The sequence below is a fragment of the Camelus dromedarius genome, chromosome 25, assembly GCF_036321535.1.
Source record: "Camelus dromedarius isolate mCamDro1 chromosome 25, mCamDro1.pat, whole genome shotgun sequence".
NCBI lineage: Eukaryota > Metazoa > Chordata > Mammalia > Artiodactyla > Camelidae > Camelus > Camelus dromedarius.
In genome coordinates, this window is record NC_087460.1 from 1,384,339 (window position 1) to 1,399,681 (window position 15,343).

The following is a 15,343-nucleotide window of genomic DNA, read 5'->3' on the forward strand; positions in this document are numbered from 1 at the left end:
TCGGGCTGCGTACTTTCCCTCTGTCCCCCAGCAACTCAGGGGCTCTCTGCAGCTGTCCTCCAGCACCGCTCTCCTTTTACAGGATGTAGAATAGCTTTATGGTTCCCTCCCCAGTGCTGGATGTCACTTTCAAGCTAGTTTTAATGCTGTGACGAATGGCTTTTTCCAGTCGCTCCAGAACTGGCCCTTCCTGCAGACAACGCCCCACGAGCCCCCGGCGCATCACCGCGCCCTGCCCGCTGTGCCCCCTTCTCCAGATCTCCTTCTCCCTGGACACGCCGCCTGGCCCTCAGGCCCTCCCGGGAGCGGGGAGCACACCCTCTGCAGCCGGGGGAGCGCGGGGGGGACACAGAGTGCCGAGCTTCCCGCGTCCAGTAAACAAGTGCGCGCTATTTCCCAGCCTCAGGCCTTGCTCCCAAGCATAACGGAAACCGAGAGTTGTTCAGACAACACGGAATAACAACCATTTAAATCAGTTAGTTACAGCTCTTAAAATGAGACAGACTCAGTGATAAATTGCTGATAATTTTTTTTGTTCAGTTTTCCTGGGTGACATCAAAGAAGTACATCTTTTTTTGTCAAACCAGAAAATGCTTATGTGACAAAATTCCTAGAAATGCTGGATAAAGTGGTTGAACCTGCAATGAAGGGCGGTCCCTCTGCCCACGCTGCTGTCACCGGCACCCAGGAGAGGGCGGCAAGTCCGCGGTGAGTCCCAGCCCTTCCGGGTGATCCTCTTTACCCCACGTGAGGGCCCAACAGGCCGGCCACGCAGGGCGGCTGCAGGCTTGGACCGCCTGCTCCCACCCACAGGTCGGGGTCCCGGGGGATGAAGCCCCCTCCACAATCACTCTGGACTTGAAGTCCCCACACACTCAGGGTGCTCACAGCTTCGGGGGCTCCGGGCGGGGCTCGCAGGAGCGGCTGGCAGACCCGGAGGCCTTCCTGTCAGAGCCCCGGGTCCTGCGTCTCTAAGACACAAGAGCCACGCTACACTCCGCTGTTACTTTGTATTTTGTTATTTTGTAGCTTCGAGTTTGTGTTGTTTCTCCTAGCAATTCCTAAAACAAGGACAGATCACACAGCTTTTTGTTTGTTTGTTTCAAGCTCTTCACAAGCAGATGGAGAGGGGAGCGGGCGGAGCATAAGTACGTACTTTCCCCGCGGCGCCGGGGCACAGGTGCGCGTCGTGAAAACGGGACAGCACCGCGCGTGTTGCTCTAATTGCTAAATGACCTTCCTAACTACCGACCCCCTGGAATTTCCACAAAAGACGATGATGAGACTGGAAAGACAACTGGTTCTAATTCTGGTTCTGCCCCTCAGTCCTGATGGGAATTTAGCTGAGAAGCTCCCTCTCTGGAGTCTCTGCGCGTGGCGACGCGGTGCGGGCGGGGAAGCAGCTGTGCCCAGCGTGTCACAGGCCACCGAGGAGTCGTAGCCGCTTCTACAGTTACTCTTCCTCTCCCCTAATTCTGAGCTCAGACTCGCGCTGGACACGAGGAAGAGGGTGAACGCAAAGGCAAAGGCACAGAACTGGAAAGGAAGTGCACGGACTGCGTGCCCAGTGCTGACCCCTTCGCGCAGGTGGGCATTTAACGACCTCTTCAATGAGGAAAACGCAAGATTCAGGTCACCAGTTCGACAGAAAAGCTGTGTTTCTTCCATATTACCCAAGAAAACACTCATTTCTCCCAGCTGCCCTGAGAAAGACGCCCTCCTCAGAGGAGCAGAGCAGTGGAGTGAACGCAGCCGCCGTCCTGAGAGGAGAGTGAGGACCGCAGGTCCCGAGCCCCTTCGCTGCGTGCCCAGCGTGCGCGGTTCCGCTGGGGAACAGAAGTGGATCTAAATGCTCGGGGCGGTGATCTTACTTAAATTCACACTAACCCTGTGAGGGCATATAAAATGCGACGTAAATTTTGCAGATGAGGAGCGTGAGCCTCAGAGACCCACTCCCCATCTGTGTCACTGGTGAACGGACCAGCCAGAGTCACAGCCGAGCTGATGAGCTCTGGACGGGGCCGCTCCTGGGAAGAAAGACCTTCGTCTTCCCTTCGGAGTGTCTGACACGCAGCACGCGCCTGATGCGTCAGAGACAAATGGGCAGACACAGTGGGTGACGGACGCAGGGACGCGTGCTGAGGCTGCGGTGGGAGGGACGGCAAGGCCAGGGACCCCCTGCAGGGTGGTCTGGACAATCAGAACAACTGGTTAGACTCCAAGTGTCTTTAAGGCAAGAGAAGTCCACACTGTCGGACATTAACCCTAATGCAGAGGATCACAAAATTGCAGCTGTAAATGAGTTTGTTTAGATTCAAACCAAATCCCTTCAACCTGCACTCAAGACACTTCAAAATGAAAAGCGACAAAGAAACCCCCCGGCCTGTCCTGAACGCAGGGGCAGCGCCTGACCTCCCGCTGATGGCAGCTGCGTCAGGGAGGCCCTAGGTTCTCGGGGTGGAGGGAAGGAAAAGGGGCTGAGACCAGGGCCGGCTGGCGGCCCAGAGACCCCCCGGGGCCGGTGCGCTGGCACCCACCAGCGGGGTGCCTGCTGGTGACAGCCAGGCCGCCTCACCACGTACAGTGGGAGCGCGGGCACCAGCACAGCGCCTGGACCCAGTCAGACCGCCGTTCCTCCTCCTTCTGTCCCTCGGGCCCGGCGCCTTCCTCTGATGCGGCCTCTCCCAGGGCTGCTTTCCCATGACTGAATCCTGGAGGCCCATTACCCCAGGAGTGGGGGAGCAAACCAGGACCCGCCTACAGGGTGACCCCCTAGTCTGTAACTCCCTTGTGCTTCACCTCCTTCCGGCATTCGGAATCGCACACAGAGGCCAAGGCCCCACCGGGCAGCGGCAGCCCCGTTTTAGGGGCGGGTCTGGTCAGCGCTGCCCGCTTCCTTGTTGGGAGATGGCCTTAGACTCAGGCGCATTCTTGCAACTCGACGGCTAGAGCTTCAAGTTAAAATGACAGTGATGCCACATCCTCTTTCCCAAAGCCACCCCTCGCCCAGAGGCTAGTGCGCACACTCAGAGAAGTCAAAGACTCAAAATGCCTGGTTCCCACTTGCCACGGCGTCCCAGACTCACGCTGCGAGGGTGCGCAGCGCAGCGCTCCGGGGACGGGGGCTCCGGGGGAGGCCACCGCTGTCCTCCTGCGTGGCTCACCCCACCACAGGACGCCCAGGGCACACGGCCGCGCGCAGAGGTACTCGGGACCTTCTGGCCACTCCTCTCTGAGGTTATAATGAACATCTTCACCTTTCACCCAAGAAAGCACACGGTTTTGACAGCCAAGTAACCAGAAGCCGCTGTGAATGAGACACAGCGCTGGAGCTGCAGGCTCAAGTTCTACCCTACGTGGTGTCCTGAGGTGGAAGGACTTCAGTCACGTGTCTGTGTAGCAGGCCTAGCTGCTTAGGAGAACCGCTGTTGCCCAACACGTGCACTCACCAACCAGGAAACGCCTTTCCTCAACACCCTCCAGCTTCACGTTACCAGCTTTTCTCCCTGACAGACAGAAACTGCGTACACATCCACTGCACGTCTGTCAGGGGTACAGTGTGACGCTCTAATATGTGAACACGTTGTGAAGCCGATGGACACATCCATCACCTCGTGTAGGTACCTTTTATTCTGTTTTATTTTTTTGTGAGAACACTTAAGAACTTCTCTCTTAGTAAATTCCAAGTGCACGACACAGTATTGCCACGCTGTACACTAGACCGCCCGGGCGGTCCTGCAGAACTGAAGCTGTACACTTGGCCTCCACCTCCCCAGGCAGGGGGCAGAAATCTCCCCACTTCCCGCACCCCGGCCCCGAAACTACACTATTCACGTTATCTGCGGTGATGAGCCAATCTCAGTGTGGACTGCGGGACAGATGCCTCCAGTAATGAGCACGTTCTCCCCATCTGACTCAGCAGGCACCCCGACACTGGCGGCGTCCTCCTCCCGCGACACGCGATTTTAGACGCTGGCAAGGGTTTCTCTCACTCGCAGATGAGCAGCGTGCTGTCTCCTCTGCGCACCTGCCCATCTGGCACCCCTTCTGGTACTTTCTCAGCAAAGTCGGGCGGACATTATTATTTATGTAACGACGTCTATTTCTAGGCAGCTGTGATGGTCCACAGAGGAAACACCTTTGCTCTGTAAATACTGATTCTTGCTAACCTGAACATTAACTATCATGCTGTCGGTTGTGACTGATCCCCTAAAGCAGGAAAAGAGAAATTCCTTCACTTGAAAAACCCTTTCCTGATCGGATCGCTTCAGGCAGAAGAGCAAATCTAAACGGCCAAGCTGCACAGAGCACGTGCAGGGGCAGGAAGGGGATTCCGCAGAGGGCGCGTGGCGCCCCTGAGGGAAGAGCAGTGGAGAGGAGGAAGAGGCCTCAGACGCTGAAAGCCAGCTTTCTCCTTATTCTCAAAGGGGGACGTTTTCTCCTCCCGCTTTAAAAATTTTGGTAAAATACACAAAACGTAAATTTTACCATTTTAACCACTTTACAGTGTATAGTTCTGCCCAGCAAGTAATTTCCAGTGTTGTGCAACCACCATCAAAGGGGAGATCTCCAGCTCTCGCTTCACAGATGAAAGGCCTCGCGTAGTAGCGCGCATTACATTTGCGCAGGGTTTTAAGTGGAAAAGAGAAGGGCAAAACCTTGCTCTCACCTTCAGAATGCACCCGGCCCCAAGTAACAGGAAATCATTTAAATGAAAACAGACTTGGTGCCTTCGGTAGGAGGAATCTGACTGGATGTGGAAAACAAGCCTTGCACCAGCGGGTGGCAGGTACCCCACACCCCTGCCGCCTCCTGGGCATGAGCCTCTGGACCCGGAGGTGCCACTAAAGACCCCAAGAGCCCCTGCAGACACCTCAGATCACTTCCAGGTACCACACAGGTGTGGGCGCTGTGGACCCCTGTGGCCCGACTCTCCTGAGAGACATCATCAAAAAACAAAAGCCTTTTGCATTTCAAATGGGCAGAATTTCACGCAGCCGTTGCAAAAGTTAAAAAACGTTCTCATGAGACGTGTGACCTCTTCCAAACCAGTCCTCCTACCGAGAATTCTCCGGAGACTGTGAGGACTGAAGCCTCTGCCAGTGAGGGTGACTGAGACGAGGTGGGACGGGTAACCCGAGACCGCGACCTGAAGGCAAAGGCCGGCGGGGACGCGGGCGCCCAGCCCAAGGCGTACCTGCTGCTTGAGCTGCTGCACAAGCCGGTCCTTCTCCCGCTTCAGGGCGGCCACCTCCTCCTGGGTCTTTTTCTTTGAGGACGAAAGCTCCAGGAGAGCAATGTTGGCGTCTTTCTCACTGATGGCGGCCAGAAGGGCTTCCTGCCTGCAAGAGAGAGAACGCCCAGACCCTGGTGAGGTGCGCACAGCCGTCCTCTGCAGTCACTGTCACTGCCGCCCCCACTTTGTGCGGGACGAAGCCAATGGTCCGTGTGGGCGGGAATCCCATTCGGGCCTCCATGACTCTAAGCGTCTTCAGCAGGGGGTTCCACCGACCCCTTAACAGAGAGTTCCCACGTACGGCTGCAGTTAACTCTGAAAGTAAACAAAGCTCGTGACTTTTTTTTTTTTAAGTAAGAATTAACCTGTCATTTATACATCTTACCATGTGACTCATTCTTTTGATAAGTATTCTGCGGCTTCCAGGTAAACTGAGGCACCACGAGCACTGAAAACATTTTTATGTCCAGAACGGACAACAAACTGTAAACGTAAGGAACCAGGAGTTAGGACATCAGCCAGCCGTCCCCGGGGCACGCGGGACACCTATGAGGCCTTTTATCGCAACAGTGCAAACGAGTTTCCAGTCAAGGCTTTATTTGGCAATGATCTGCACACTTTTGAAGCAACAATTTAAACTTTACAGATTCCTTGTGGTTTCGCTATTTGTTGGTTCGTATCCAGAAGGAAAAGAAGGTGGGATTTAGTGAGGGGGGGGGAGTGTTGAACATGAGAAATGTACAAGATAATCAGAATGCGGTTGGTGAATGACCTTACGGTCCAAACGCACCCCCCCCAATAGCTCATCTTTTCTGTACGTCATCTGGAAGGAGACAGGTCTGATTTACAGGAACTGTGTAAGTGGCCTGAGCTTTTGACCTGAGGAAATGCTGAATCTCACTGAGAACGCACGTTAACCTTGCTTCTGTCTCTTGTTAAGATAATCGGGCTTCAACAGCAGGCATATGGAAGAGCTTGGGCTCAGCCACAAACTCGAAGCCTATCTTCTGAGTATTCTGACGGTATATTCCGTATTCAGACGGGCAGATCCGGGGAACTCTGAGCAAGCAGCACTCACAAACGGAGGATGTAGGTCCGTTTACATCACGGAAGTGAGACCTGCTTAACGGGTCTCTGCTGCTGGAAGGGAAGATTCTCAGTGACCCCCGTGTGACTTCCCACTGTCCCCACTCCAGATGATTCTAAGAAATGGCAGATGGCTTGCCCCAGGAAGCTCTCGTCAGCACCAAAGGGATGATGATGGTCTAAATATATTCTCTGACCACTTGAAAAAGTATGTTAAGTGGAGAAATGAGCTTAAAAGTGAAGAGGTTCAAGCTGGTCTCACTCTGCAGTTTCCTGCTGACATCTGCTCCCTTTGGGGAAGCCTGGAGACTGACACACGGGAAGGAGAAACGCACGTTCTCAACCAACGGGCTGCACTCTGTGCGCCGACACTCAGAACCACGTGTTCAGCGCAGGCAAATAACAGGAGATGAATGAGAAATAATTATGCTGTCCAGTTAGACGAAATCACGAGAACGTTTGCTGAATGCAAGATAAAAGGTGAGAGGATCTGAGTTCCAGTCTGTGCTTAAGGAAAGCGTCATTATATGAAAGAGTAAGAATTATTCTGTATTGTCAAAGCATCTTGACCAAATCCCAAATTCTTTTGTAAGTGACATGCCTGGCCAGCTAGTGTCGTACTGTTAATCTCTGAGGTAAAATGTCACATTCCCAAAACGCAATACAGCAGGTGACAATTCAGATCCTGAATTTTAAGATAAAGTCTGAGCCGCTGGAAGAGTGCCTTTTTAACAAGACATATATTTTGAAGTTTTTTCTTTTTTCTATGCAATTCAAATAAAAATTTTATTTTGTGGGGGAGGGTAGAGCATGTGCTCAGCACGCACAAGGTCCCGGGTTTGAACCCCGGTACCTCCCTCGATGCTATCTATTTTTACTGAGTGTTGATGATATATTATGAACTGAACAGAAGCAAAATTCCTCTCCCACATCCCAGGCTCTCACCCTCTAAAAACGCCCTAACAGACGAACATGCCGCTGTCCTTTCCATTTTAAAACTCCTCGCGATACTGACTTCTGCACGTCTGTGTGCCTAGAAAGGGCAAATCGCAGTCAAGAGAGTAGAACGCCACGCCTGCACGTTGTCCCTGTGAACGCAGAGGCCCCGGGTGACGTCAGGATCCTCTGCGGGCTCATCAGCTTTAGGTTTTCTTTTGTTTTTGGAAAGGGACAGGGATAGATAGCACTGTTCTTTTGTCTACAAATTGGGTAAATTTGAAATGGACACCATGGGGGAGAACAAACTCTTGAAAAAAATGTGGAGGGTAGGCACAAATACTAAAGCTAATAAACGGTAACAGCCATCTGACTTTTCAGGAGTAAGAAAAACCCTTGGTCCCTCAGTGTGTGTGACGGCAAAGAGTATGTGATGTAGCTGAACTCGGGGGCTCAGCTCTACAGAGAGCACTCAGAAGTGTCTAAAGTCAAACATTTTTAAATAGCCTGTTTTTCAGAGGGAATGGAATTTAAAGTGAAAAAAAAAAAGCAAACAAGAATTTTATTCTAGTGCCCACCTAGTAATGTAACTGCTTCTTTGAAAAAAAGATACTTTGTTTGTTTGGGGGGAGGGGGAGGTAATTAGGTTTCTTTGTGTAATTTTAAATTAATTTTTATTTTATTTTTATTTTTCAGTGGAGGCACTGGGGATTGAACCCAGGACCTTGTGCCTGCCAAGCACGCCCTCTGCCGCTGAGCCATACCCGCCCCCCTGAAAAAAAGATGCCTTCTGATAACAAAGTAATAACCCTTCATTGGAGAAAAGCTGAAAGATACAGAAAATTATACAGAAGAAAATAAAAATACCAGAAATAGTTCCTTTCTAGCTAGAGCCAAATACTGAGACTGAAAGTCATCTGTTCTAATACCAATACGGCTACTTCGGAGGCAACACGCGTTGGTGGGGATTAGCGAGTGGCTTTGGAAGCTGTGCTGAGGCCTCTCCGAAGCAGAGGAACGCGCACGGGCGGGACCCTTCTGACTCCGCCTCCGTGAGTCCTGAGCCCAGAGGGAGAAACGCAAGCACACGGATGCGAAAGGGGGTACGTGTGCCCCAAGCCCGGGGCAAGACGCTCTTGCTGCCAATCACTCCCCTGGTTCTGCGAGTGACTCCCCTCAGTTAAAGAAAAGGAAGAAAGAGGTGAGGGAACAGAACCTTTCAAAGTGACTAGAACCCCCTACTGCATGCTAACAGGCCCCCCGACTGCAGAGTGAGCAGGCAGTAAGAGAAATCCAGCTTTCAGTCACCTGTCTACCCCTCCATCCCTGGTGCTGTAAACTAACAGGTAAGAGCACAGGTAAGCCTGCCCTTTGACCTGCAAATTCTAACAGAATCAAGATGTCTGTAGAAGTACTCTGAGGTGGCATCCGAGCTTCGAAAAAAAGGAAGACCCTCCCCTCCCCGTCCCCTCCCTCCTTCTAGCAAAGTTCAGAAACAGGAGGCAGATATTCAAGGCAAATGGAACTCAAAATCCTGCTGGTAATTCCTGGATGGTTGGGAACAGCGTGTCAGCCCTCTCTTCCCTGCACGCGAGAGACACAACCAGTGTTGGAACGACAGTGGTTAACATTTGAGACGGAGTCCTCGGTAAGTGTGCGTGTTTAACAGAAACGCAAGACGGGGAGGAGTGTTCTGTCCCGGCCTGTGCTGCGTCTCCACCATCTGCATCTCTGGTCTCACCACCACTCTCACTGCCCATGTCACTTTCATTGGTTTCCTTCCACATCAAAGGCTTTGTTTGGTCTAATATTTGACCAGCTACAATTTCCCACCCACTTCTTCCTCGCTGTCCTCCGAGGACCCTGTGTGACTGAGTCACCCCCGTTTTCACTCAGGCTTACGCCACGCGCTCCACCTGGAACCCTGGAGCGCTCTCGCCTTCAGGATCCGGCTCCTCGCCGCCTGCAAGCTGCCCTGTTCAGCGTCTCCTTTCAGCCCCGTCACAGTTCCAACCCCACTGGCAGCGCCCGCAGCATCCAAGCCCTGCAGAACTTCCACACGGCCGCGGCGGCTGCTCCGACCGTATCATGTGGCTAGCTGATGTCTTTAAAACTTTCTTTCAATGTTTCTATAAGTCTTCTATTCTTTCAATTTATTGGGCTGCTAATTTTTGAAACTTTTAACTTTTTTCTTTTTTATTGTGGTAAAATACAGGTAACATAAAATTCACCACCTCAGCCGCTTTGAAGGGCACGGTTCGGGGGTGAGTGCGCTCCCCCCGCCCGCACCGGCTCCAGACCCTCCTCTCGCAAAACTCAAACTGCACGTGCTGAACACTCTCCGCTCCCCTTCCCCATGGTCCCAGCTCCACCCTCGACTTCTTGTCTCTGTGAATCAGGTTCCTCCGGGCGCCTCACGTAAAGGGAACCCTGAAGCGTTTGTCCTTTGTGACCAGCTTATGTCACTTAACACACGGTCCTCAAGGTTCATCCCTGTGGCTGTGGGGGTGGGTGGTCAAAACCGCTTTTTTCAAAGCTGAACAATGTCCACTGTATGCGGACATCACTCTTTGTCTGTTCACCAGCTGATGGACATCTGGGCTGCTCCCACCTGTTGACTACTGTGAATGCCCCTATATTTAATTTCTAAAATACATTATTTTCCTTTGAGAGTCTTGGTGCATGACTGTGAACACCAGAAGCGTGCAAATACAGTTAAGTTTCTGCATTGCATGTGCCTACACCGTTCACATTTTCTTTTCTTTCCCTGCAGTGACTCTCCAGACTCCAACGCTACCTGCCAGTCTTCCTATTTGCCGGAGGCCTTCTTAGTTGCTGCTGGGGCACAGGCTCCACGAAGGCAGGGTCTCTGTCTGTCGAGCTCACCGTGCGGCCCGGGTGCCAAGGACAGTCCCTGCCACGAGCGGGCACTGCACAAACGCGCCCTCCCTCTGGGCCCCCCGTCACCTGCGGCAGTGGTCCCCAGCGGCCCCAGTGTTGTCCCGTTTCTGCGCTGTGGGAACAAGCACTGCCTTTGGTGACACAAGATCTACATTATGCCACAGTGCAATAAGCAAAGAGACAACGGACAAGGGAATTCTAAGCACGTGAACGTCAGTCCTAGCTGCCTACCGAGGGGGGCGTCTGTGAGGGGGAAGGAGGTTGACTTGCAGAGCCCGGGAAGAGCTCAAGAATGAGCAAGACCGTGGCTGCGGACGGCTGTGCAACTCACAGAAGTGTATCAGACTTGCTGGACAAACAGTGGTTCTCAGACATGGCAGAAATGATTGCAAGTGGAAGTCTGTGCTCAGCTCCTGACCAGCCGCATCTGAACTTCAGAGGATGTCCAGTTATACTTTTAAGAAGCTTTCTGGGGGCGGGGGGGATAAATTAGGAATTTGGGGTTAACAGTTACACACTACTATATATATATATATGATAGATAAACAACAAGGACCTACTGTACAGCACAGGGAACTATATTCATTATCTTATAATAAACTATAATGGAAAAGAATCTGAAAAAGTTACATATATATATAACTGAATATATACAAACACTGAATCACTTTACTGTCAATCAACTATACTCTAATTTTAAAAATAAATTTAAAAAAAAAAAGAAGCTTTCTAGGTAATTTTGAGACCCGCTACTTTACAGTAAGATGAACTAATTTAAAAGACCAACAGTAAGGTGTTAGGTATCCCTGATTCCCCACATCTTTGCCAAGACTGAGTTTTTAATATTTGTATTTACTTTTCCAAATTCTTAAGTATATACAGACCCTTCCAATTCCACTGTAAAAGTGATCAGCTATACCAGACTCCTAAACTCTGAGGACAGTGCAGATGCTCACAGTTGGCCATCGCTGGGCTTAGCGATGTCACACACAGAGACCCCTGTGGCACGGCTCCGCCCAGCACAGAGACCCCTGTGGCACGGCTCCGCCCAACACTGTCTGAAAGGCGAGCATTTCGTGACGTATCCACAGGCAAATTTCCGCCTATCTTCACTGCGAGGGCCCTCACAAGACAGACAGGTGAACTCAGGATCTTCAGCTTTCTAAATCTCTGCCTTTAAAACTAGCTGGCAAGCCAAGGGAATTTCTGTTGGGGATTTACTCAAATCCTATCAAAATCCCTTGTGAATTATGTCCTAAACCCTGTGATTTGTGTTGGAAGTCGGGGGTTGGGGGGAGGAGGAATAGCTTAGCATGAGCCTCGACAGATAAAGTTAAGTGGTGGGTTCGCAGTAACATCTGGGGATGCTGTGCACACAAGATTTATAAGACCTTTTCTTTCATTTTGTCTTTGCTATTTCATAATAGCATGTCCTTCGCCTCACGTTTGATGGTATAATATGAACAGTCATTTCAGAACACGAATCTCCCTCGTAAAGATACAGTCGCTTCAGAGCACGGCCCGCTGGATTCCGCTGTACTCATGCTTCGGGCTGTATCATTTACTGTGTCCTTTTTCCTTAGGAGGTTTCTGTTTCCAAAGGAAAATAACATCTTCTTACATTGTTTCTCTGAACTCAAACACCAGAACCCCTCCCCATATTCAGACGTCTGTTCTGAGAATCACTGAAGGCTTTAAGCAATTAATCCCTGCACTCTGTCACTGTCCCACTGTTTACTCAAACTTCTCCAGCCGTAGATGGATAACACGTCCCCACCAGCTGTCCACATGGGGCTACCGTGGGGGCCGCCTGCCTTTTCGTCAGCCTGCCCTGCACGCCAAGTCTGTCTGCTCTGACACTTGCTAGAACACTGCCAGTGGGATCACGGCCCTCGGTTCTCCACCTTCAAGCACAACCGAGAACAAAGCGCGTCTTGATTTCACAAAAGAGCCAACATTACACAGAACAGCTAATGTCTGGATCTGGGGTACACTGACTGAGAAAAGAAGTAGGAACAGTTTCAGTGAGTAAATATCCAAACTCTTCAAGCCGTCTGCGAAGCATATGAAAGCTGCAGGGACACACATGAGTGCGTGCTGGCGCCGCTGAGAGAGGACCAGAGACGCCTGGGCTGCTGAGATCATGAAGGTCACCAAGGCACTTTCTGGCCAGAACAGATGCAAACAAACTCTGTAACTTATTACCTTCCTGTGGTAATGATTCCACAATTCAGTCATTCATCTGCTATCAGTTTGTTGGCAAAAAACTGTAAGAACAACTCCTCTCCTGTGCATGTCTGGAACGAAACATCTGGTGGGGAAATCCTGCAGGAACAGGCGGTGACTACGCGTGCATCTGGGGGATGGACGTTACTACTGCCGGCAGAGCTGGTCTCGTCTTCCCTGTGTCTTCCCTTAGGCTCCAGCCACCTGTCAGCTGCCAGGCACATGCTAGGAGGCACGGGCACTACACCTGCCTTTCCATCTTACACACAAGGGGCACGTGGTCACAGGGGCACAGGAGGGGGGATGTAGACTCTTCTGATAAAAGTTTTTTTTTTTTTAATTCTACGGTTTTTCTACATTAGCAATGACATTATTTTTAATAGGAAAAATACATTCAAGAACAGCACAGCAGCCACCAACACTGCCTACTGAGCCACACATTTCCTTCCCAAAGACACAGGGAAGCGACAACTGAACATACTGCTTCAAAACAAGCTTTAGAATTTACGTGAACTAAAAATGGTTTTAAAAATTTAACTACTTATTTTAACAACAGTCATAAGGACTTAAAACCTACAGAAAATGGTAGCTCTTACTGTATGGTGACCTGGCCTCGGACCTCCCGCCCCTCCGAGGGGACCTCTGTCTGCCTCATGTTACAGCAGCGTCCACATCGTTCCCATTTCGGAAACCTGATCAGTGGCATGAACCTCGTCACGTCCACCTTCAACTCAGCCGATTCCGATGCAGTGGTTGAGCCCGACTGGTGCCTTGCTTACAGGGGAAATTCCATTTTCCCGAGGGTCATTCACCCTGCGACTAGTCAGCCTGGCTGAGCAGAGCAAGAGTAATGAGGACAAAATACGTTTTCTGATTTCCAGTCTGTTTCGCAGCAAAAAATTTTAGACACAGTTATTCTCTAGGTCAGCATCTGTCAAAGTGTATTCCACAGAAGCGAGGTGAGAGACACTAAAAACCATCCTGTGAAGAAAGATTCCCGTGGTCAGATAACTCGGAGGAACACTGAGCCCAGCAGGACGCTGGCACAGAACTTCTAGGAGCTTCTTTCGGTGCAAGCTACGCACCTTTAACAGGAGTGTGCTTTGGGGTGGGGGCTGCCCGGGTGCCGCCCGCAGGCCAAGACTGTCCGCCCAGTATTTACGTTCAGTCCATGAGCGAAGAATGGCTTTTACATTTTTATGTGGTTAAAAAATTAAAGAAAAGAGTAATATTTTTGTGACATAATATAAAATAATATTTTGCGAAAATGTGAAATTTAAATTCCAGTGTCTATAAATGAACTTTTTATGGAACACAAACATGCTCATTTGCTTGTGTGTTTTCTACGGCTGCTCAAGCCCCAGAACAGGAAACCTGAGTGGTGTGACAGAGCCCAAAGGCCCACAAAACCCAACGTATCTGCTACCTGGCACTTTGCAGAAGTGTGCCAACCCTGTTACAAACCACTTCCAAACTCGCTCGAATGGAACCCTACTTCCTTGTTTTCTGAGTGGAACACCCAGTTAATACCTTGAGACACACAGTATCCCAAGAAAACAGTTTGGAGAGTGGTGACTTAAGGATAAGCCAGAGGCTCTTCAAGAGACTGAATAAAAGAGTCTTAAAGAGCAAAAGGGTAAAAGCCTACCGTGATCATCATGCCGCCGGGATCACCCCACAGCCAGATGCTCCGCTCAGCACTTCACACGGATTAGCGATTAATCCCGACAAGCACCCCGGGAGCCTGGGGAGGAGACCTCGAGCAGGCTGCCGCACCGCCGGGCAGGAGCGAGAGCGGGTGCGGCAGCGCTCAGCCTCGAAGGTGCTGGAGGTAATGCGCTAGACGGGCGAGAGCGGGGCGGGGGGCGCAGGAGCGCCGGTGGAGGGAAAGTCTGCAAAGGGCTGAGGGCAATAGTCTGAGAGGCAGAAGAGAACAAGGAGTGCGTGGGTGTGTCTTGGAAGCCAAAGAAAGTTTCAAGAAATAAGAAGTGATCAAATACTTCGAAGTGTTTACAGACACGTCCAGACAAAGACTGCGAAATTCCCCTTGGGCTTAGCTTTTCGAAAGTCACTAGTAGGTCAGTGCTGGCAGCGGAAGCCACGCTGGGAAGGGCTGAGGAGTGCGCAGCAGTGAAGAAGTGGAAAGAGGCATAAATCAGTGCTTCAGGATGACAGAGAGCAAGACTAGAAGCCCCGGCTCTCAGGACAGCAGAAGTCCTTGCAGACCAACAGATCCAGCCGCGAAAATCATGGCTCGATTTTGTTCCGTTCCACTCCTGTCACGTGGCCCTTCAGTTTATGCCGAAGCCCACCCGAAGCCATGGAACTCTAGCCGTCCCAGAGCCACCTCTGCTGGCTCTGACCCCTCCCCCTGAGAAGCCACCTTACAAAGTTAATCCCGAAGGCTCCTCTTTGTGACTTCCTTAGTTTTATCCCTTTAGGCCACATTGAAGACATTTAGTCACTCTCCCCACGTAACTGTCTTTAAAATACCTAGAAGTGCTGGTCTTTCTCCTAAGTGCTAAGTGATTATCTGCCAAGCGTTTGTGGCCACGGCGCCGTGGCTTCGTTCTTCCCCAAGCCCACGGACCCTGAAGAGAAGTCGCGTGGAGCCAGACCTGCATGAACTGGCATTTCATGGGCTGATTGGCGGATGGATTTCCGAGACAAGCAATTATGTCCAGAGTTTTCACTTAAAGCAACCTGCAGGCTGTATCACGTGTAAAGTCCATCCTCTAAATCTCAGTTAAGTAGCGCCAATAGGTGTTGGGCCTCCCGCCTTGACTATCTTGGAGGACAAAGTAAGATTTAAGAAATTAGTATGAAGGGTACTAACAAAATGTGGGTCTTCAATGGCGCTTTCATGATTAGACTGATATTAAGGCATTTTACTGGAATTAAAGTATAGCATCGTCGAGGACTGTTCCCGCTTGAGTCACACGAGACGTGATGTCACGA

The 15,343-nt window shown here is 51.0% G+C and overlaps 1 protein-coding gene across 14 annotated transcripts in view; it reads right to left on the bottom strand.

Moving 5' to 3' along the window:
- ERC1 (ELKS/RAB6-interacting/CAST family member 1) overlaps positions 1-15,343 on the bottom strand; it is a 289,429-nt gene that overhangs the window by 57,808 nt on the left and 216,278 nt on the right. For 13 of the 14 annotated variants that reach the window (XM_064478870.1, XM_064478865.1, XM_031444368.2 and 10 more), the window contains one exon: positions 5,198-5,342. The exons of the other annotated variant lie outside the window; for it this stretch is intronic. In XM_064478870.1, coding sequence (XP_064334940.1) covers positions 5,198-5,342 — 145 coding nt within the window. The remainder of the gene's footprint in view (positions 1-5,197; positions 5,343-15,343) is intronic. 14 annotated transcript variants of the gene reach the window in all.